The sequence below is a fragment of the Oncorhynchus gorbuscha genome, unplaced genomic scaffold (assembly GCF_021184085.1).
Source record: "Oncorhynchus gorbuscha isolate QuinsamMale2020 ecotype Even-year unplaced genomic scaffold, OgorEven_v1.0 Un_scaffold_2647, whole genome shotgun sequence".
In the NCBI taxonomy this organism is placed as follows: Eukaryota; Metazoa; Chordata; class Actinopteri; order Salmoniformes; family Salmonidae; genus Oncorhynchus; species Oncorhynchus gorbuscha.
Window position 1 is genome coordinate 14,912 of NW_025747101.1, and position 24,621 is coordinate 39,532.

The 24,621-nt window shown below is 44.9% G+C and overlaps 1 protein-coding gene across 1 annotated transcript; it reads right to left on the minus strand.

Moving 5' to 3' along the window:
• Nucleotides 1-2,895: 2,895 nt before the first annotated feature.
• On the minus strand, nucleotides 2,896-24,621 carry LOC124026214 (ryanodine receptor 2-like; the record flags this gene model as incomplete). Its single annotated transcript, XM_046339325.1, has 5 exons — nucleotides 24,489-24,621; nucleotides 20,922-21,017; nucleotides 15,324-15,442; nucleotides 5,853-5,986; nucleotides 2,896-3,094 (listed from the first exon to the last, which is right to left on the minus strand). Coding segments are annotated over exons 1-5 (681 nt in total), but the record flags the coding sequence as incomplete, so codon positions are not given.

The window sequence follows — 24,621 nt, forward strand, 5'->3', positions numbered from 1 at the left end:
CTACAGGTGAATATAATATAGTAACTATCTAACCTGACTACAGGTGAATATAATATATAACTATCTAACCTGACTACAGGTGAATATAATATAGTAACTATCTAACTATCTAACCTGACTACAGGTGAATATAATATAGTAACTATCTAAATCTAACCTGACTACAGGTGAATATAATATAGTAACTATCTAACTATCTAACCTGACTACAGGTGAATATAATATAGTAACTATCTAACTATCTAACCTGACTACAGGTGAATATAATATAGTAACTATCTAACTATCTAACCTGACTACAGGTGAATATAATATAGTAACTATCTAACTATCTAACCTGACTATCTAACAGGTGAATATAATATAGTAACTATCTAACCTGACTACAGGTGAATATAATATAGTAACTATCTAACCTGACTACAGGTGAATATAATATAGTAACTATCTAACCTGACTACAGGTGAATATAATATAGTAACTATCTAACCTGACTACAGGTGAATATAATATAGTAACTATCTAACCTGACTACAGGTGAATATAATATAGTAACTATCTAACCTGACTACAGGTGAATATAATATAGTAACTATCTAACCTGACTACAGGTGAATATAATATAGTAACTATCTAACCTGACTACAGGTGAATATAATATAGTAACTATCTAACTATCTAACCTGACTACAGGTGAATATAATATAGTAACTATCTAACCTGACTACAGGTGAATATAATATAGTAACTATCTAACCTGACTACAGGTGAATATAATATAGTAACTATCTAACTATCTAACCTGACTACAGGTGAATATAATATAGTAACTATCTAACCTGACTACAGGTGAATATAATATAGTAACTATCTAACTATCTAACCTGACTACAGGTGAATATAATATAGTAACTATCTAACTATCTAACCTGACTACAGGTGAATATAATATAGTAACTATCTAACTATCTAACCTGACTACAGGTGAATATAATATAGTAACTATCTAACCTGACTACAGGTGAATATAATATGACTCTAACCTGACTACAGGTGAATATAATATAGTAACTATCTAACCTGACTACAGGTGAATATAATATATCTAACTATCTAACTATCTAACTATCTAACCTGACTACAGGTGAATATAATATAGTAACTATCTAACCTGACTACAGGTGAATATAATATAGTAACTATCTAACTATCTAACCTGACTACAGGTGAATATAATATAGTAACTATCTAACTATCTAACCTGACTACAGGTGAATATAATATAGTAACTATCTAACTATCTAACCTGACTACAGGTGAATATAATATAGTAACTATCTAACTATCTAACCTGACTACAGGTGAATATAATATAGTAACTATCTAACCTGACTACAGGTGAATATAATATAGTAACTATCTAAGTCGCTGAATCTAACCTGACTACAGGTGAATATAAATAGGCATATATCTAATATAATATAGTAACTATCTACTATCTAACCTGACTACAGGTGAATATATATAGTAACTATCTAACCTGACTACAGGTGAATATAATATAGTAACTATCTAACTATCTAACCTGACTACAGGTGAATATAATATAGTAACTATCTAACTATCTAACCTGACTACAGGTGAATATAATATAGTAACTATCTAACCTGATCTAAGGTGACTACAGGTGAATATAATATAGTAACTATCTAACTATCTAACCTGACTACAGGTGAATATAATATAGTAACTATCTAACTATCTAACCTGACTACTAAGGTGAATAATATAGTAACTATAACTATCTAACCTGACTACAGGTGAATATAATATAGTAACTATCTAACTATCTAACCTGACTACAGGTGAATATAATATAGTAACTATCTAACCTGACTACAGGTGAATATAATATAGTAACTATCTAACCTGACTACAGGTGAATATAATATAGTAACTATCTAACCTGACTACAGGTGAATATAATATAGTAACTATCTAACCTGACTACAGGTGAATATAATATAGTAACTATCTAACCTGACTACAGGTGAATATAATATAGTAACTATCTAACCTGACTACAGGTGAATATAATATAGTAACTATCTAACCTGACTACAGGTGAATATAATATAGTAACTATCTAACCTGACTACAGGTGAATATAATATAGTAACTATCTAACTATCTAACCTGACTACAGGTGAATATAATATAGTAACTATCTAACCTGACTACAGGTGAATATAATATAGTAACTATCTAACTATCTAACCTGACTACAGGTGAATATAATATAGTAACTATCTAACTATCTAACCTGACTACAGGTGAATATAATATAGTAACTATCTAACTATCTAACCTGACTACAGGTGAATATAATATAGTAACTATCTAACCTGACTACAGGCACACATGACTGTAAGTCGCTTTGGATAAAAGCGTCTGCTAAATGGCATATATATATAATATAGTAACTATCTAACTATCTAACCTGACTACAGGTGAATATAATATAGTAACTATCTAACCTGACTACAGGTGAATATAATATAGTAACTATCTAACTATCTAACCTGACTACAGGTGAATATAATATAGTAACTATCTAACTATCTAACCTGACCACAGGTGAATATAACAGACTAGCTATCTTACCTGACCACAGGTGAATATAACAGACTAGCTATCTTACCTGACCACAGGTGAATATAACAGACTAGCTATCTTACCTGACCACAGGTGAATATAACAGACTAGCTATCTTACCTGACCACAGGTGAATATAACAGACTAGCTATCTTACCTGACCACAGGTGAATATAATATAGTAACTATCTAACCTGTACAGGTGAATATAACAGACTAGTACTATCTAACAGGTCTAACCTGACGTAGGAGTACCATTTCCCCCAGCCCTCTCCTCCCAGGGGTAGGGTTGGTATAGTCCGTGGTGGCCCAGCCCACTCTGAGATGTGTGGCTTCGGCCGTAACGAAGGGTAACACCTGGTCCACCATCAGCTCATAATACCACTTCCTGTACTGGGCGGAGCCTTCACTCACACCCAGGAAGATGTTAGGCCTCATGCTGCCATGTGGGAAGAAGGATAACAAGGGGTTAATGTCGGTTAAAGTTCAATACTGGAACAATGTTGTTTTTCTTGTCTATATTGAACACGTATAATTGTTTGTGTGTTATTAGTTTAAGCAGACTGTGTTTGTCTATTGTTGTGACTTAGATGAAGATCAGATCCAATTGTATGACCAATTTATGCAGAAATCCAGATATTTCCAAAGGGTTCACATACTGTTTCTTGCCACTGTATACAAACAAGGACAACATAAACCTATTACATATCGAGACACATTTTCAATATTTCTAAAAGTTTGCTTTTTTGTTTTTACACTTACTGATAGAAATATTTAAATATTATTTTGAAATGATCTTAAACAATGTGAAGAGGTGTTTGTTCTCCTCCCACCTCATTTGGTGGATAAAGAATCTGTCCTGAAAAATAAACCAACCAACAATGAAAACTAAATCAGGGTCCAGATCATTTGGATCAAAATAAAACATCCTATCAGAGTTTATTAACATTAAATAGTCGTTTCTTTAAAATAAAATCTTCTAACTCACTCCAATTATCTTCTGACATAAGAAGAGTCCCAGAATAAATGGTCAAGAGGCTCTGGGTCACAACCACAAAATACACATTTGTTTTCAACAGCTATTTAGAATCTGTGTATAATAAAAGTAATAAATATGAGGTATTGTGATGTCATTATGGGGTATTGTGATATCATTATGGGGTATTGTGATGTCATTATGAGGTAATGTGATGTCATTATGAGGTATTGTGATTGCATTAGCGGGTATTGTGATTGCATTATGATGTAATGTGATGTCATTATGAGGTATTGTGATGTCATTATGAGGTAATGTGATGTCATTATGAGGTATTGTGATTGCATTATGATGTAATGTGATGTTATTATGAGGTAATGTGATGTCATTATGAGGTATTGTGATTGCATTATGATGTAATGTGATGTTATTATGGGGTATTGTGATTGCATTATGATGTAATGTGATGTTATTATGGGGTATTGTGATGTCATTATGAGTTATTGAGATGTCATTATGGTGTATTGTGATGTCATTATGATGTAATGTGATGTCTTTATAGGGTATTGTGATTGCATTATGATGTAATGTGATGTCATTATAGGGTATTGTGATGTCATTATGAGGTATTGTGATGTCATTATGATGTAATGTGATGTCATTATAGGGTATTGTGATTGCATTATGATGTAATGTGATGTCATTATAGGGTATTGTGATGTCATTATGAGGTATTGTGATTGCATTATGATGTAATGTGATGTCATTATGATGTAATGTGATGTCATTATAGGGTATTGTGATGTCATTATGAGGTATTGTGATGTCATTATGATGTAATGTGATGTCATTATAGGGTATTGTGATTGCATTATAATGTAATGTGATGTCATTATAGGGTATTGTGATGTCATTATGAGGTATTGTGATTGCATTATGATGTAATGTGATGTCATTATGAGGTAATGTGATGTCATTATGAAGTATTGTGATTGCATTATGATGTAATGTGATGTCATTATAGGGTATTGTGATGTCATTATGAGGTATTGTGATGTCATTATGATGTAATGTGATGTCATTGTAGGGTATTGTGATTGCATTATGATGTAATGTGATGTCATTATAGGGTATTGTGATGTCATTATGAGGTATTGTGATTGCATTATGATGTAATGTGATGTCATTATGATGTAATGTGATGTCATTATAGGGTATTGTGATGTCATTATGAGGTATTGTGATGTCATTATGATGTAATGTGATGTCATTATAGGGTATTGTGATTGCATTATAATGTAATGTGATGTCATTATAGGGTATTGTGATGTCATTATGAGGTATTGTGATTGCATTATGATGTAATGTGATGTCATTATGAGGTAATGTGATGTCATTATGAGGTATTGTGATTGCATTATGATGTAATGTGATGTTATTATGGGGTATTGTGATGTCATTATGAGTTATTGAGATGTCATTATGGGGTATTGTGATGTCATTATGAGGTATTGTGATGTCATTATGATAATAATATAATATATGCCATTTAGCAGGTGTTTGCATTTTATTGTGATAGGGTTTATGGAGTCATGTGTGCATACATTCTATGATAACAAATAGGGTAGTCATTAGACCATAACAACATAGACCATAACAACATTAGACCATTAGACCATAACAGCATTAGACCATTAGATCATAACATTAGATCATAATAAACATTAGATCATAACAACATTAGACCATTATGACCATAACATTACATTAGACCATATGTACAACATTAGATTGTAACAACATTAGAGGTATTAGATGTCATAACAACATTAGACCATTAGACCATAACAACATTAGACAATATGTAATATGATGTAATGTGATGTCATTATAGGGTATTGTGATTGCATTATGATGTAATGTGATGTCATTATAGGGTATTGTGATGTCATTATGATGTAATGTGATGTCATTATGGGGTATTGTGATGTCATTGTGATGTAATGTGATGTCATTATGAGGTATTGTGATGTCATTATGGGGTATTGTGATGTCATGATGGGGTATTGTGATGTCATTATGGGGTATTGTGTGTAGATTGATGAGGGTTAGGGTTAGGGTTAGGGTTTGGGTTAGGGTTTGGGTTAGAGTTAGGGTTAGGGTTAGGGTTTGGGTTAGAGTTAGGGTTAGAGTTAGGGGAGGTGGAGGAAGAAGGCTGTACCTGCTGACATGGTTGACAAGTCGTGTCTGTAGAAGCAGGTCTCTGCCAGGTAGCAGGTTGTCACAGATCAGGTGTTGGTTGGACCGCACCGCCACGCCATGACAGACACACAGAGAACAGAGCACGTCCAGAACCTGTTGGGTTAACACAGAGAACAGAGCATGATACAGAACCTGTTGGGTTAACACAAAGAACAGACCATGATACAGAACCTGTTGGGTTAACACAGAGAACAGACCATAATACAGAACCTGTTGGGTTAACACAGAGAACAGACCATGATACAGAACCTGTTGGGTTAACACAGAGAACAGACCATGATACAGAACCTGTTGGGTTAACACAGAGAACAGACCATGATACAGAACCTGTTGGGTTAACACAGAGAACAGAGCACGTCCAGAACCTGTTGGGTTAACACAGAGAACAGAGCACGTCCAGAACCTGTTGGGTTAACACAGAGAACAGAGCACGTCCAGAACCTGTTGGGTTAACACAGAGAACAGAGCACGTCCAGAACCTGTTGGGTTAACACAGAGAACAGACCATGATACAGAACCTGTTGGGTTAACACAGAGAACAGAGCACGTCCAGAACCTGTTGGGTTAACACAGAGAACAGACCATGATACAGAACCTGTTGGGTTAACACAGAGAACAGAGCACGTCCAGAACCTGTTGGGTTAACACAGAGAACAGACCATGATACAGAACCTGTTGGGTTAACACAGAGAACAGACCATGATACAGAACCTGTTGGGTTAACACAGAGAACAGAGCACGTCCAGAACCTGTTGGGTTAACACAGAGAACAGACCATGATACAGAACCTGTTGGGTTAACACAGAGAACAGACCATGATACAGAACCTGTTGGGTTAACACAGAGAACAGACCATGATACAGAACCTGTTGGGTTAACACAGAGAACAGACCATGATACAGAACCTGTTGGGTTAACACAGAGAACAGACCATGATACAGAACCTGTTGGGTTAACACAGAGAACAGACCATGATACAGAACCTGTTGGGTTAACACAGAGAACAGAGCACGTCCAGAACCTGTTGGGTTAACACAGAGAACAGAGCACGTCCAGAACCTGTTGGGTTAACACAGAGAACAGACCATGATACAGATCAGGTGTTGGTTGGAAGAACAACAAACAGAGTGTAGGCTACATTATTGCCTAATCTGCAACTTAACTTAATGTTGTTGATAGTGGAGGACATAAAACATCTGCAGAGTAGTAAAATGGCTTTGCTATTGTCAAACATGGGAACACCAGGCCTTTCTACTTAAGGCTCAGCCAACACTACTCACTGGAGAGAAAGTACAGGCCTTTCTACTTAAGGCTCAGCCAACACTACTCACTGGAGAGAAAGTACAGGCCTTTCTACTTAAGGCTCAACCAACACTACTCACTGGAGAGAAAGTACAGGCCTTTCTACTTAAGGCTCAGCCAACACTACTCACTGGAGAGAAAGTACAGGCCTTTCTACTTAAGGCTCAACCAACACTACTCACTGGAGAGAAAGTACAGGCCTTTCTACTTAAGGCTCAACCAACACTACTCACTGGAGAGAAAGTACAGGCCTTTCTACTTATTGATGCTCAACCACCACTACTCACTGGAGAGAAAGTACAGGCCTTTCTACTTAAGGCTCAACCAACACTACTCACTGGAGAGAAAGTACAGGCCTTTCTACTTAAGGCTCAACCAACACTACTCACTGGAGAGAAAGTACAGGCCTTTCTACTTAAGGCTCAGCCAACACTACTCACTGGAGAGAAAGTACAGGCCTTTCTACTTATTGATGCTCAACCAACACTACTCACTGGAGAGAAAGTACAGGCCTTCCTACTTGTCATCTCCCGTCTGGATTACTGCAACTCGCTGTTGGCTGGGCTCCCTGCCTGTGCCATTAAACCCCTACAACTCATCCAGAACGCCGCAGCCCGTCTGGTGTTCAACCTTCCCAAGTTCTCTCACGTCACCCCGCTCCTCCGCTCTCTCCACTGGCTTCCAGTTGAAGCTCGCATCCGCTACAAGACCATGGTGCTTGCCTACGGAGCTGTGAGGGGAACGGCACCTCAGTACCTCCAGGCTCTGATCAGGCCCTACACCCAAACAAGGGCACTGCGTTCATCCACCTCTGGCCTGCTCGCCTCCCTACCACTGAGGAAGTACAGTTCCCGCTCAGCCCAGTCAAAACTGTTCGCTGCTCTGGCCCCCCAATGGTGGAACAAACTCCCTCACGACGCCAGGACAGCGGAGTCAATCACCACCTTCCGGAGACACCTGAAACCCCACCTCTTTAAGGAATACCTAGGATAGGATAAAGTAATCCTTCTCACCCCCCCCTTAAAAGATTTAGATGCACTATTGTAAAGTGGCTGTTCCACTGGATGTCATAAGGTGAATGCACCAATTTGTAAGTCGCTCTGGATAAGAGCGTCTGCTAAATGACTTAAATGTAAATGTAAATGTAGAGAAAGTACAGGCCTTTCTACTTAAGGCTCAGCCAACACTACTCACTGGAGAGAAAGTACAGGCCTTTCTACTTATTGATGCTCACACAACACTACTCACTGGAGAGAAAGTACAGGCCTTTCTACTTAAGGCTCAGCCAACACTACTGACTGGAGAGAAAGTACAGGCCTTTCTACTTAAGGCTCAGCCAACACTACTGACTGGAGAGAAAGTACAGGCCTTTCTACTTAAGGCTCAACCACCACTACTCACTGGAGAGAAAGTACAGGCCTTTCTACTTAAGGCTCAGCCAACACAACTCACTGGAGAGAAAGTACAGGCCTTTCTACTTATTGATGCTCAACCACCACTACTCACTGGAGAGAAAGTACAGGCCTTTCTACTTAAGGCTCAACCAACACTACTCGGTCCTCCCCCTCCCGCTCCGTGGCTCGACAACTCATTGCGAGCTCACAGAACAGGGCTCCGGGCAGCCGAGCGGAAATGGAGGAAAACTCGCCTCCCTGCGGACCTGGCATCCTTTCACTCCCTCCTCTCTACATTTTCCTCCTCTGTCTCTGCTGCTAAAGCCACTTTCTACCACTCTAAATTCCAAGCATCTGCCTCTAACCCTAGGAAGCTCTTTGCCACCTTCTCCTCCCTCCTGAATCCTCCTCCCCTCCCCCCCTCCTCCCTCTCTGCAGATGACTTCGTCAACCATTTTGAAAAGAAGGTCGACCTACATCCGATCCTCGTTTGCTAAGTCAAACGACACCGCTGGTTCTGCTCACACTGCCCTACCCTGTGCTCTGACCTCTTTCTCCCCTCTCTCTCCAGATGAAATCTCGCGTCTTGTGACGGCCGGCCGCCCAACAACCTGCCCGCTTGACCCTATCCCCTCCTCTCTTCTCCAGACCATTTCCGGAGACCTTCTCCCTTACCTCACCTCGCTCATCAACTCATCCCTGACCGCTGGCTACGTCCCTTCCGTCTTCAAGAGAGCGAGAGTTGCACCCCTTCTGAAAAAACCTACACTCGATCCCTCCGATGTCAACAACTACAGACCAGTATCCCTTCTTTCTTTTCTCTCCAAAACTCTTGAACGTGCCGTCCTTGGCCAGTTCTCCCGCTATCTCTCTCAGAATGACCTTCTTGATCCAAATCAGTCAGGTTTCAAGACTAGTCATTCAACTGAGACTGCTCTTCTCTGTATCACGGAGGCGCTCCGCACCGCTAAAGCTAACTCTCTCTCCTCTGCTCTCATCCTTCTAGACCTATCGGCTGCCTTCGATACTCTGAACCATCAGATCCTCCTCTCCACCCTCTCCGAGTTGGGCATCTCCAGCGCGGTCCACGCTTAGTTGCGTCCTACCTGACAGGTCGCTCCTACCAGGTGGCGTGGCGAGAATCTGTCTCCTCACCACGCGCTCTCACCACTGGTGTCCCCCAGGGCTCTGTTCTAGGCCATCTCCTATTCTCGCTATACACCAAGTCACTTGGCTCTGTCATAACCTCACATGGTCTCTCCTATCATTGCTATGCAGACGACACACAATTAATCTTCTCCTTTCCCCCTTCTGATGACCAGGTGGCGAATCGCATCTCTGCATGTCTGGCAGACATATCAGTGTGGATGACGGATCACCACCTCAAGCGGAACCTCGGCAAGACGGAGCTGCTCTTCCTCCCGGGGAAGGACTGCCCGTTCCATGATCTCGCCATCACGGTTGACAACTCCATTGTGTCCTCCTCCCAGAGCGCTAAGAACCTTGGCGTGATCCTGGACAACACCCTGTCGTTCTCAACTAACATCAAGGCGGTGGCCCGTTCCTGTAGGTTCATGCTCTACAACATCCGCAGAGTACGACCCTGCCTCACACAGGAAGCGGCGCAGGTCCTAATCCAGGCACTTGTCATCTCCCGTCTGGATTACTGCAACTCGCTGTTGGCTGGGCTCCCTGCCTGTGCCATTAAACCCCTACAACTCATCCAGAACGCCGCAGCCCGTCTGGTGTTCAACCTTCTCAAGTTCTCTCACGTCACCCCGCTCCTCCGCTCTCTCCACTGGCTTCCAGTTGAAGCTCGCATCCGCTACAAGACCATGGTGCTTGCCTACGGGCTGTGAAGGGAACGGCACCTCAGTACCTCCAGGCTCTGATCAGGCCCTACACCCAAACAAGGGCACTGTGTTCATCCACCTCTGGCCTGCTCGCCTCCCTACCACTGAGGAAGTACAGTTCCCGTTCAGCCCAGTCAAAACTGTTCGCTGCTCTGGCCCCTCAATGGTGGAACAAACTCCCTCACGACGCCAGGACAGCGGAGTCAATCACCACCTTCCGGAGACACCTGAAACCCCACCTCTTTAAGGAATACCTAGGATAGGATAAAGTAATCCTTCTCACCCCCCTTAAAAGATTTAGATGCACTATTGTAAAGTGGCTGTTCCACTGGATGTCATAAGGTGAATGCACCAATTTGTAAGTCGCTCTGGATAAGAGCGTCTGCTAAATGACTTAAATGTAAATGTAGAGAAAGTACAGGCCTTTCTACTTATTGATGCTCAGCCAACACTACTCACTGGAGAGAAAGTACAGGCCTTTCTACTTAAGGCTCAACCACCACTACTCACTGGAGAGAAAGTACAGGCCTTTCTACTTATTAATGCTCAACCACCACTACTCACTGGAGAGAAAGTACAGGCCTTTCTACTTAAGGCTCAACCACCACTACTCACTGGAGAGAAAGTACAGGCCTTTCTACTTATTGAGGCTCAGCCAACACTACTCACTGGAGAGAAAGTACAGGCCTTTCTACTTATTGATGCTCAACCACCACTACTCACTGGAGAGAAAGTACAGGCCTTTCTACTTAAGGCTCAGCCAACACTACTCACTGGAGAGAAAGTACAGGCCTTTCTACTTAAGGCTCAACCACCACTACTCACTGGATAGAAAGTACAGGCCTTTCTACTTATTGAGGCTCAGCCAACACTACTCACTGGAGAGAAAGTACAGGCCATTTCAATCATTTAGATGTAGCAACATGACCAAGCCTTTCAGTAATGTTGGTCCATTATAGCAACATGACCAAGCCTTTCAGTAATGTTGGTCCATTATAGCAACATGACCAAGCCTTTCAGTAATGTTGGTCCATTATAGCAACATGACCAAGCCTTTCAGTAATGTTGGTCCATTATAGCAACATGACCAAGCCTTTCAGTAATGTTGGTCCATTATAGCAACATGACCAAGCCTTTCAGTAATGTTGGTCCATTATAGCAACATGACCAAGCCTTTCAGTAATGTTGGTCCATTATAGCAACATGACCAAGCCTTTCAGTAATGTTGGTCCATTATAGCAACATGACCAAGCCTTTCAGTAATGTTGGTCCATTATAGCAACATGACCAAGCCTTTCAGTAATGTTGGTCCATTATAGCAACATGACCAAGCCTTTCAGTAATGTTGGTCCATTATAGCAACATGACCAAGCCTTTCAGTAATGTTGGTCCATTATAGCAACATGACCAAGCCTTTCAGTAATGTTGGTCCATTATAGCAACATGACCAAGCCTTTCAGTAATGTTGGTCCATTATAGCAACATGACCAAGCCTTTCAGTAATGTTGGTCCATTATAGCAACATGACCAAGCCTTTCAGTAATGTTGGTCCATTATAGCAACATGACCAAGCCTTTCAGTAATGTTGGTCCATTATAGCAACATGACCAAGCCTTTCAGTAATGTTGGTCCATTATAGCAACATGACCAAGCCTTTCAGTAATGTTGGTCCATTATAGCAACATGACCAAGCCTTTCAGTAATGTTGGTCCATTATAGCAACATGACCAAGCCTTTCAGTAATGTTGGTCCATTATAGCAACATGACCAAGCCTTTCAGTAATGTTGGTCCATTATAGCAACATGACCAAGCCTTTCAGTAATGTTGGTCCATTATAGCAACATGACCAAGCCTTTCAGTAATGTTGGTCCATTATAGCAACATGACCAAGCCTTTCAGTAATGTTGGTCCATTATAGCAACATGACCAAGCCTTTCAGTAATGTTGGTCCATTATAGCAACATGACCAAGCCTTTCAGTAATGTTGGTCCATTATAGCAACATGACCAAGCCTTTCAGTAATGTTGGTCCATTATAGCAACATGACCAAGCCTTTCAGTAATGTTGGTCCATTATAGCAACATGACCAAGCCTTTCAGTAATGTTGGTCCATTATAGCAACATGACCAAGCCTTTCAGTAATGTTGGTCCATTATAGCAACATGACCAAGCCTTTCAGTAATGTTGGTCCATTATAGCAACATGACCAAGCCTTTCAGTAATGTTGGTCCATTATAGCAACATGACCAAGCCTTTCAGTAATGTTGGTCCATTATAGCAACATGACCAAGCCTTTCAGTAATGTTGGTCCATTATAGCAACATGACCAAGCCTTTCAGTAATGTTGGTCCATTATAGCAACATGACCAAGCCTTTCAGTAATGTTGGTCCATTATAGCAACATGACCAAGCCTTTCAGTAATGTTGGTCCATTATAGCAACATGACCAAGCCTTTCAGTAATGTTGGTCCATTATAGCAACATGACCAAGCCTTTCAGTAATGTTGGTCCATTATAGCAACATGACCAAGCCTTTCAGTAATGTTGGTCCATTATAGCAACATGACCAAGCCTTTCAGTAATGTTGGTCCATTATAGCAACATGACCAAGCCTTTCAGTAATGTTGGTCCATTATAGCAACATGACCAAGCCTTTCAGTAATGTTGGTCCATTATAGCAACATGACCAAGCCTTTCAGTAATGTTGGTCCATTATAGCAACATGACCAAGCCTTTCAGTAATGTTGGTCCATTATAGCAACATGACCAAGCCTTTCAGTAATGTTGGTCCATTATAGCAACATGACCAAGCCTTTCAGTAATGTTGGTCCATTATAGCAACATGACCAAGCCTTTCAGTAATGTTGGTCCATTATAGCAACATGACCAAGCCTTTCAGTAATGTTGGTCCATTATAGCAACATGACCAAGCCTTTCAGTAATGTTGGTCCATTATAGCAACATGACCAAGCCTTTCAGTAATGTTGGTCCATTATAGCAACATGACCAAGCCTTTCAGTAATGTTTGGTCCAATTATAGTTGGTCCATTATAGCAACATGACCAAGCCTTTCAGTAATGTTGGTCCATTATAGCAACATGACCAAGCTTTCAGTAATGTTCAACATGACCAAATGTTGGTCCATTATAGCAACATGACCAAGCCTTTCAGTAATGTTGGTCCATTATAGCAACATGACCAAGCCTTTCAGTAATGTTGGTCCATTATAGCAACATGACCAAGCCTTTCAGTAATGTTGGTCCATTATAGCAACATGACCAAGCCTTTCAGTAATGTTGGTCCATTATAGCAACATGACCAAGCCTTTCAGTAATGTTGGTCCATTATAGCAACATGACCAAGCCTTTCAGTAATGTTGGTCCATTATAGCAACATGACCAAGCCTTTCAGTAATGTTGGTCCATTATAGCAACATGACCAAGCCTTTCAGTAATGTTGGTCCATTATAGCAACATGACCAAGCCTTTCAGTAATGTTGGTCCATTATAGCAACATGACCAAGCCTTTCAGTAATGTTGGTCCATTAGCTAATCATGTAAAAAACAAGGGGAACATTAATATATTAAAGTTATTGAGCGCTTAATTTGTTTGCTTGTGTATTGCGTGAACATCTGTGATATACAGCTACAGAATTACATCGATTGCTTCAGATCTCAACTCATCCGCTGAAAAAAATAAACACATCCAAACTAATACCTCTTCTAAAAATCAATAACAGGACTTAGGTCTCTGAAATATTGAAACATTACATGAAATATCATGAAATAGTGGAATGGCAGAGCCGACCCACTGGTGCAACGTGTTGCTCACACATTTATCATCACAATTCATTGTAAAGAAATAATTAATAAACAAATCATAGTGCATTATGTATATAATCTCTGTTAAATACGGAGACTTGATTACACACAGGTGGATTGTATTTATCATCATTAGTCATTTAGGTCAACATTGGATCATTCAGAGATCCTCACTGAACTTCTGGAGAGAGTTTGCTGCACTGAAAGTAAAGGGGCTGAATAAATTTGCACACCCAATTTTTTAGTTTTTGATTTGTTAAAAAAGTTTGAAATATCCAATAAATGTCGTTCCACTTCATGATTGTGTCCCACATGTTGTTGATTCTTCACAAAAAAATACCGTTTTATATCTTTATGTTTGAAGCCTGAAATGTGGCAAAAGGTCGCAAAGTTCAAGGGGGCCGAATACTTTCGCAAGGCACTGTAGGTACCACCCAGCTAGGAGATCATCCATTCTGTATGTCTATAGTATATAAGGAGCTGGTTACCTATAATAACTGGTTTATAGGTAGGTGGTCTCCTCTACCCACCTTGTGGTTATCTATAATACCTGGTTTATAGGTAGGTGGTCTCCTCTACCCACCTTGTGGTTATCTATAATACCTGGTTTATAGGTAGGTGGTCTCCTCTACCCACCTTGTGGTTATCTATAATACCTGGTTTATAGGTAGGTGGTCTCCTCTACCCACCTTGTGGTTATCTATAATACCTGGTTTATAGGTAGGTGGTCTCCTCTACCCACCTTGTGGTTATCTATAATACCTGGTTTATAGGTAGGTGTTCTCCTCTACCCACCTTGTGGTTATCTATAATACCTGGTTTATAGGTAGGTGGTCTCCTCTACCCACCTTGTGGTTACCTATAATACCTGGTTTATAGGTAGGTGGTCTCCTCTACCCACCTTGTGGTTACCTATAATACCTGGTTTATAGGAGGTGGTCTCCTCTACCCACCTTGTGGTTATCTATAATACCTGGTTCATAGGTAGGTGGTCTCCTCTACCCACCTTGTGGTTATCTATAATACCTGGTTCATAGGTAGGTGGTCTCCTCTACCCACCTTGTGGTTGCGTCCATGTTTGTCTAGCAGAGAGATGATTGACTTGATGTGTCCCTCCTTGATGATGTTCAGAGCTTCAGGACTCTCCACCAGGACACAGTGAAGGACCTCCAAGATACCTGAACACAACCAGCACAGAGTTAGTATCACACCAACACCCTACTAACTTAAATGAACTGTCCCTTGATGATGATGAGAGCTTCAGTACTCTCCACCAGGACACAGTGAAGCACCTCCAGGACATATGGAGAACGGAATTACAAAACCCCAACAAACAGGATTCCTGAATGCCAGACCAGTTATAAACATCAACAGGATCCCTGAATGCCAGACCAGTTATAAACATCAACAGGATCCCTGAATGCCAGACCAGTTATAAACACCAACAGGATCCCTGAATGCCAGACCAGTTATAAACATCAACAGGATCCCTGAATGCCAGACCAGTTATAAACATCAACAGGATCCCTGAATGCCAGACCAGTTATAAACATCAACAGGATCCCTGAATGCCAGACCAGTTATAAACATCAACAGGATCCCTGAATGCCAGACCAGTTATAAACATCAACAGGATCCCTGAATGCCAGACCAGTTATAAACATCAACAGGATCCCTGAATGCCAGACCAGTTATAAACATCAACAGGATCCCTGAATGCCAGACCAGTTATAAACACCAACACAGTTATTTCGCCAGGACACAGTGCAGAACCTTCATCTATAGGCATTTGTTTGTTGTTTCAAAACATCTCCTGCCATGTCACTGATGCATTGTGAAACAGTGTTGTTTGATGAAGGCATTGTCTGTATAGTTTTTTGGGCCATTTTCCCCAGCATTGTCCCAGCCATATCCGCGGTAGCAGGAAGAATTAAGTCCTCCACAATAGTATGGGACTTGCCTGTCCTAGCCACTTGGTAGCTCACCATATAAGACACTTCTAGCCCTTCTTATTAATGGTATCTGTTGCTCTTATACATGTTTTACTACTCAAAAGTCATCTTAATTCTCACTCAAAAAACTCATGTGGCTTATTTTTCTAATTGGCATGTTTTGTACCAGGATACCAGCCTATACCAGCCTATACTAGCCTATACCAGCCTATACTAGCCTATACCAGCCTATACCAGCCTATACCAGCCTATACTAGCCTATACCAGCCTATACCAGCCTATACCAGCCTATACTAGCCTATACCAGCCTATAGCAGCCTATACTAGCCTCGTTTTGGCAGGAAATACTGTGTTTCCAAGAAGAAAAGTGATTTATTCTCAGGTTGGGACATTTGTAAAATACCAGGAAAGTACTCAACCCTAGACCCTCCTCACTGCACCAGTCATCTCTAATTCACCTCTCCTCGTGGTCAAACCAACCCTAGACCCTCCTCACTGCACCAGTCATCTCTAATTCACCGCCCCTCGTGGTCAAACCAACCCTAGACCCTCCTCACTGCACCAGTCATCTCTAATTCACCTCTCCTCGTGGTCAAACCAACCCTAGACCCTCCTCACTGCACCAGTCATCTCTAATTCACCTCTCCTCGTGGTCAAACCAACCCTAGACCCTCCTCACTGCACCAGTCATCTCTAATTCACCTCTCCTCGTGGTCAAACCAACCCTAGACCCTCCTCACTGCACCAGTCATCTCTAATTCACCTCTCCTCATGGTCAAACCAACCCTAGACCCTCCTCACTGCACCAGTCATCTCTAACTGGCCTCCTCGTGGTCAAACCAACCCTAGACCCTCCTCACTGCACCAGTCATCTCTAATTCACCTCTCCTCGTGGTCAAACCAACCCTAGACCCTCCTCACTGCACCAGTCATCTCTAATTCAGCCTCTCCTCTGGTCAAACCAACCCTAGACCCTCCTCACTGCACCAGTCATCTCTAATTCACCTCCCCTCGTGGTCAAACCAACCCTAGACCCTCCTCACTGCACCAGTCATCTCTAATTCACCTCTCCTCGTGGTCAAACCAACCCTAGACCCTCCTCACTGCACCAGTCATCTCTAATTCACCTCCCCTCGTGGTCAAACCAACCCTAGACCCTCCTCACTGCACCAGTCATCTCTAATTCACCTCTCCTCGTGGTCAAACCAACCCTAGACCCTCCTCACTGCACCAGTCATCTCTAATTCACCTCTCCTCGTGGTCAAACCAACCCTAGACCCTCCTCACTGCACCAGTCATCTCTAATTCACCTCTCCTCGTGGTCAAACCAACCCTAGACCCTCCTCACTGCACCAGTCATCTCTAATTCACCTCTCCTCGTGGTCAAACCAACCCTAGACCCTCCTCACTGCACCAGTCATCTCTAATTCACCTCCCCTCGTGGTCAAACCAACCCTAGACCCTCCTCACTGCACCAGTCATCTCTAATTCACTCTCCTCGTGGTCAAACCAACCCTAGACCCTCCTCACTGCACCAGTCATCTCTAATTCACCTCTCCTCGTGGTCAAACCAACCCTAGACCCTCCTCACTGCACCAGTCATCTCTAATTCACCTCTCCTCGTGGTCAAACCAACCCTAGACCCTCCTCACTGCACCAGTCATCTCTAATTCACCTCTCCTCGTGGTCAAACCAACCCTAGACCCTCCTCACTGCACCAGTCATCTCTAATTCACCTCTCCTCGTGGTCAAACCAACCCTAGACCCTCCTCACTGCACCAGTCATCTCTAATTCACCTCTCCTCGTGGTCAAACCAACCCTAGACCCTCCTCACTGCACCAGTCATCTCTAATTCACCTCTCCTCGTGGTCACCAACAACCCTAGACCCTCCTCACTGCACCAGTCATCTCTAATTCACCTCTCCTCGTGGTCAAACCAACCCTAGACCCTCCTCACTGCACCAGTCATCTCTAATTCACCTCTCCTCGTGGTCAAACCAACCCTAGACCCTCCTCACTGCACCAGTCATCTCTAATTCACCTCTCCTCGTGGTCAAACCAACCCTAGACCCTCCTCACTGCACCAGTCATCTCTAATTCACCTCTCCTCGTGGTCAAACCAACCCTAGACCCTCCTCACTGCACCAGTCATCTCTAATTCACCTCCCCTCGTGGTCAAACCAACCCTAGACCCTCCTCACTGCACCAGTCATCTCTAATTCACCTCTCCTCGTGGTCAAACCAACCCTAGACCCTCCTCACTGCACCAGTCATCTCTAATTCACCTCCCCTCGTGGTCAAACCAACCCTAGACCCTCCTCACTGCACTAGTCATCTCTAATTCACCGCCCCTCGTGGTCAAACCATGCCACCCTCACACTAATTGAAGGGGGCCATTCAATAGGAGATGGAGAGAGGGCTTGTTCATGGAGAGCTGTAAAGTGTATTCCGGTGCGTTAAGTATGTGTCCAGGAGTATGCGGATGAGTTCCTGTACATTGATGTGCCTCTCTAGGTGAGGGGAGAGAGTATGCGGATGAGTTCCTGTACATTGATGTGCCTCTCTAGGTGAGGGGAGAGAGTATGGAGGAAATGTACTCTATCCCACCTCCGTTACTTACAGTAGAAATAGAGTGGCCACCCGTCAACTATAAATGTCTCCTTATTCTGTTCTACAATATTCAAACCAGAAATAGACTGAGTCACCGGGGATATGCCTGGGGAGGGGTTTAAGAACATGCTCACAGAGATATATGTTTGTATGGTGTTAGATATGGGGCATGTTAGGCGTTTCATAACTCTGGTGGAATGAGTGGCCACCCTGCTCTTCTCTAGCTTTCATCCACCTACGTACACGCTCAGAGGAGAGGAGAGGAGAGGAGAGGAGGGGAGAGGAGAGGAGAGGAGAGGAGGGGAGAGGAGGAGGAGAGAGGAGGGGAGGGGAGGGGAGGGGAGGGGAGGGGAGGGGAGGGGAGGGGAGGGGAGGGGAGGGGAGGGGAGGGGAGGGGAGGGGAGGGGAGAGGAGGGGAGAGGAGGAGAGGAGAGGAGAGGAGAGGAGAGGGAGGGGAGGGGAGGGGAGGGAGGGGAGAGGAGGGATGAGGGGAGGAGGGAGGAGAGGAGAGGAGAGGGGGAGGGGAGGGGAGGGGAGGGGAGGGAGAGGAGAGGAGAGGAGAGGAGAGGAGAGGAGAGAGAGAGGAGAGGAGAGGAGAGGAGAGGGAGAGGAGAGGGAGGAGGAGACGGGAGAGGAGAGGAGAGGAGAGGAGAGAGGAGGAGAGAGGAGAGGAGAGGAGAGGAGAGGAGAGAGAGGAGGAGAGGAGGAGAGGAGGGGAGAGGAGAGGAGAGGGGAGGGGAGAATCCACACCTACGTACACGCTCAGAGGAGAGGAGAGGAGAGGAGGAGAGGAGGAGAGGAGAGGAGAGAGGGGGAGAGGAGAGGAGAGGGGAGGGGAGAGGAGAATCCACACCTACGTACACGCTCAGAGGAGAGGCGAGGAGAGGAGGAGAGGAGAGGAGGAGAGGAGAGGAGGGGAGAGGAGGAGAGGAGGGAGTGGAGAGGAGGAGAGGAGAGGAGGGAGAGGAGGGGGGGGAGGGGAGGGGAGGGAGAGGAGGGGAGAGGAGGGGGGGGGAGGGGAGAGGAGAGGAGAGGGAGGAGGGGAGAGGAGAGGAGAGGAGAGGAGAGGAGGGAGAGGAGGGAGAGGAGAGGAGAGGAGAGGAGAGGAGAGGAGAGGAGAGGAGAGGAGAGGAGAGGAGAGGAGAGGAGAGGAGAGGAGAGGAGAGGAGAGGAGAGGAGAGGAGAGGAGAATCCACACTGCAGCCAACACTTTGCGGCAGGAAGTAGAAATGGGGAAAAAAATCTGTTTTGTTATCTCCTCTCCCTCTCTCCCTACTCATCCCTCTCTCTCTCCCTCCTCATTCTGCCTCCCTCCTCCTCCTCTCTCTCCTCCCTTCACCTCCTCCCCCTCCTCCTCCTCTGTTTCTCTCCCTCCTCCTCATCCTCTGTCTCTCTCTCCCTCTCATTCCCTCTCTCCCTCTCATTCTCTCTCTCTCTCTCCCTCCTCATTCTCTGTCTCTCTCTCTCTCCTCATTCTCTCTCTCCCTCCTCATTCTCTCTCTCTCTCTCCCTCCTCATTCTCTGTCTCTCTCTCCCTCCTCATTCTCTGTCTCTCTCTCCCTCCTCATTCTCTGTCTCTCTCTCTCTCCTCATTCTCTGTCTCTCTCTCCCTCCTCATTCTCTGTCTCTCTCTCCCTCCTCATTCTCTGTCTCTCTCTCTCCTCATTCTCTCTCTCCCTCCTCATTCTCTGTCTCTCTCTCCCTCCTCATTCTCTGTCTCTCTCTCTCTCCTCATTCTCTCTCTCCCTCCTCATTCTCTGTCTCTCTCTCCCTCCTCATTATCTGTCTCTCTCTCCCTCCTCATTCTCTGTCTCTCTCCCTCCTCATTCTCTGTCTCTCTCTCCCTCCTCATTCTCTGTCTCTGTCTCTCTCCCTCCTCATTCTCTGTCTCTGTCTCTCTCTCCCTCCTCATTCTCTGTCTCTGTCTCTCTCTCCCTCCTCATTCTCTGTCTCTCTCCCTATCCCCTCTCTCTATTCTCTCTTGCTATACTGTAACAGTGATACTACTGCAGATTGTCTATGCTGCTGCAACAGTGATATGTGATAATGCCGTACAGGAGGGTCAAAAGGATATATTGATTATAGATCACATACCAGACGAGGCCTCCAGTCTCTCCAACCGGCTGATCAACCAATCCAACGAGCCGGAGAACTGGGCACAATTCTTCCTGTTGCCCCTTATCAAGGCAGCTAGAGGACAAGAGGGAGGAGAGGAAAGGAAGAGAGAGTGAAAGATTGAGAGAGGGATACAGTGACATGGAGAGAGGGATGTGAGAGAGATCAAGGGAGAAAGGGATGGAGAGAGATACAGAGAGTGAAGAGAGAGATCAAGGGAGAAAGGGATGGAGAGAGGGATACAGAGAGTGAAGAGAGAGATCAGGGAGAAAGGGATGGAGAGAGGGATACAGAGAGTGAAGAGAGAGATCAGGGGAGAAAGGGATGGAGAGAGAGATCAGGGGAGAAAGGGATGGAGAGGGATACAGAGAGTGAAGAGAGAGATCAGGGGAGAAAGGGATGGAGAGAGGGATACAGAGAGTGAAGAGAGAGATCAGGGGAGAAAGGGATGGAGAGAGGGATACAGAGAGTGAAGAGAGAGATCAGGGGAGAAAGGGATGGAGAGAGGGATACAGAGAGTGAAGAGAGAGATCATGGGAGAAAGGGATGGAGAGAGGGATACAGAGAGTGAAGAGAGAGATCAGGGGAGAAAGGGATGGAGAGAGGGATACAGAGAGTGAAGAGAGAGATCAGGGAGAAAGGGATGGAGAGAGGATAGGATACAGAGAGTGAAGAGAGAGATCAGGGGAGAAAGGGATGGAGAGAGGGATACAGAGAGTGAAGAGAGAGATCATGGGAGAAAGGGATGGAGAGAGGGATACAGAGAGTGAAGAGAGAGATCAGGGGAGAAAGGGATGGAGAGAGGGATACAGAGAGTGAAGAGAAGGAGAAACGTTACATGAGGGAACAGACTTTAAAATCAGAACAGGTTTGACAAGCAGTGGATTCCCTTGGCTCCAGTACAGTCATTAGAATACATTACAGTGTGAGAGCAACAAGACAGACGGAGACACATCTAGCTTCAGGTGCAGCATCTGGAGCTTCTAGAGGGCTGAGGGAGCAACGAGGCAGCATCTGAAGTTTCTAGAGGGCTGAGGGAGCAACGAGGCAGCATCTGGAGCTTATAGAGGGCTGAGGGAGCAACGAGGCAGCATCTGGAGCTTATAGAGGGCTGAGGGAGCAACGAGGCAGCATCTGGAGCTTCTAGAGGGCTGAGGGAGCAACGAGGCAGCATCTGGAGCTTCTAGAGGGCTGAGGGAGCAACTAGGCAGCATCTGGAGCATCTAGAGGGCTGAGGGAGCAACGAGGCAGCATCTGGAGCTTATAGAGGGCTGAGGGAGCAACGAGGCAGCATCTGGAGCTTCTAGAGGGCTGAGGGAGCAACGAGGCAGCATCTGGAACTTCTAGAGGGCTGAGGGAGCAACGAGGCAGCATCTGGAGCATCTAGAGGGCTGAGGGAGCAACGAGGCAGCATCTGGAGCTTCTAGAGGGCTGAGGGAGCAACGAGGCAGCATCTGGAGCTTCTAGAGGGCTGAGGGAGCAACGAGGCAGCATCTGGAGCTTCTAGAGGGCTGAGGGAGCAACGAGGCAGCATTTGGAGCTTCTAGAGGGCTGAGGGAGCAACGAGGCAGCATCTGGAGCATCTAGAGGGCTGAGGGAGCAACGAGGCAGCATGGAACCATTATCATCAGTTAGGGTTGAGGGCTGAGGGAGCAACGAGGAGGCAGCACATGGCAGAAGGCCAGCTGCCGCTTTAAGCAGCAGTCAGTCAGCCAGTCAGTTAATCAGCCAGTCAGTTAATCAGCCAGTCAGTTTATCATCAGTTAGGGTTGAGGGAGCAACGAGGCAGCATGGAACCATTATCATCAGTTAGGGCTGAGGGAGCAACGAGGCAGCATGGAACCATTATCATCAGTTAGGGCTGAGGGAGCAACGAGGCAGCATGGAACCATTATCATCAGTTAGGGCTGAGGGCGCAACGAGGCAGCATGGAACCATTATCATCCGTTAGGGCTGAGGGAGCAACGAGGCAGCATGGAACCATTATCATCAGTTAGGGCTGAGGGAGCAACGAGGCAGCATGGAACCATTATCATCAGTTAGGGCTGAGGGAGCAACGAGGCAGCATGGAACAATTATCATCAGTTAGGGCTGAGGGAGCAACGAGGCAGCATGGAACCATTATCATCAGTTAAGGCTGAGGGCTGAGGGAGCAACGAGGCAGCATGGAACCATTATCATCAGTTAAGGCTGAGGGCTGAGGGAGCAACGAGGCAGCATGGAACCATTATCATCAGTTAAGGCTGAGGGCCCAACGAGGCAGCATGGTGCAGTATAGCAGTATAGTGTGTTAATCAGCCAGTCAGTCAGCCACCATAGAGGGTAGTATAGTGTGTTAATCAGCCAGTCAGTCAGCCACCATAGAGGGTAGTATAGTGTGTTAATCAGCCAGTCAGTCAGCCACCATAGAGGGTAGTATAGTGTGTTAATCAGCCAGTCAGTCAGCCACCATAGAGGGTAGTATAGTGTGTTAATCAGCCAGTCAGTCAGCCACCATAGAGGGTAGTATAGTGTGTTAATCAGCCAGTCAGTCAGCCACCATAGAGGGTAGTATAGTGTGTTAATCAGCCAGTCAGTCAGCCACCATAGAGGGTAGTATAGTGTGTTAATCAGCCAGTCAGTCAGCCACCATAGAGGGTAGTATAGTGTGTTAATCAGCCAGTCAGTTAATCAGCCAGTCAGTCAGCCACCATAGAGAGTAGTATAGTGTACCAACTAGCAGACTGTTATTTAAGGTTTTATGCTGTGCTGCTGTTGATAATGTTTCCATCCCTCCTCTCCTCCCTCCTCTCTTCTACTCTCCTTCCTCCTCTCCCTCGTCTCTCTTCGTCCCCTTCCCTCCTCTCTTCTACTCTACTAGCCTCCTCTCCTTCCTCCTCTCCCTCGTCTCTCTTCCCTCCATCCCTCCTCTCCTTCATCTCTCCTCCCTCCTCTCTTCTACTCTCCTCCCTCCTCTCCCTCGTCTCTCTTCCCTCCATCCCTCATCTCTTCTACTCTCCTCCCTCCTCTCCTTCTGCCTCTCCCTCGTCTCTCTTCCTCCATCCCTCCTCTCCTCGTCTCTCCTCCCTCCTCTCTCCATTCCTCCTTCTCTCTCTCCTCTTATCTACTCTCCATCCCTCCTCTCCATCCCTCCTCTCTCCATCCCTCCTCTCCTCCCTCTCCATATCCCTCCTCTCCATCCCTCCATCCCTACTCTCTCCATCCCTCCTCTCCTCCCTCCTCTCCATATCCCTCCTCTCCTCCCTCCTCTCCCTCGTCTCTCTTCCCTCCATCCCTCCATTCCTCCTCTCCATCCCTCCTCTCTCCATCCCTCCTCTCCTCCCTCCTCTCCCTCGTCTCTCTTCCCTCCATCCCTCCTCTCCATCCCTCCTCTCTTCCTCCCTCCTCTCCTCTCTCCTCCCTCCTAGTAACAGTTCTGTGCTGCGGGGGGGGGGTCAGGCCCCCTGTGTAAGCGGTGTTAGTGTACAGGAGGAGCTGTGGGAGAACTGGACGGCGTGCGTTTCTAAAGGCCCTGAGGTTGCAGTATTCAGCTGCTCCACTCCTCACCCAGGAGCTCATATAACGAGTTCAGCGTAGATCTCCAGGCCTCCCCGGCCTCCCTCCCCGCCACCTCAGCAAAATGAGCCGCGCTGCTGTACACGTGGAGACGATCGATACACTCCAACACCAGGTTTATCAT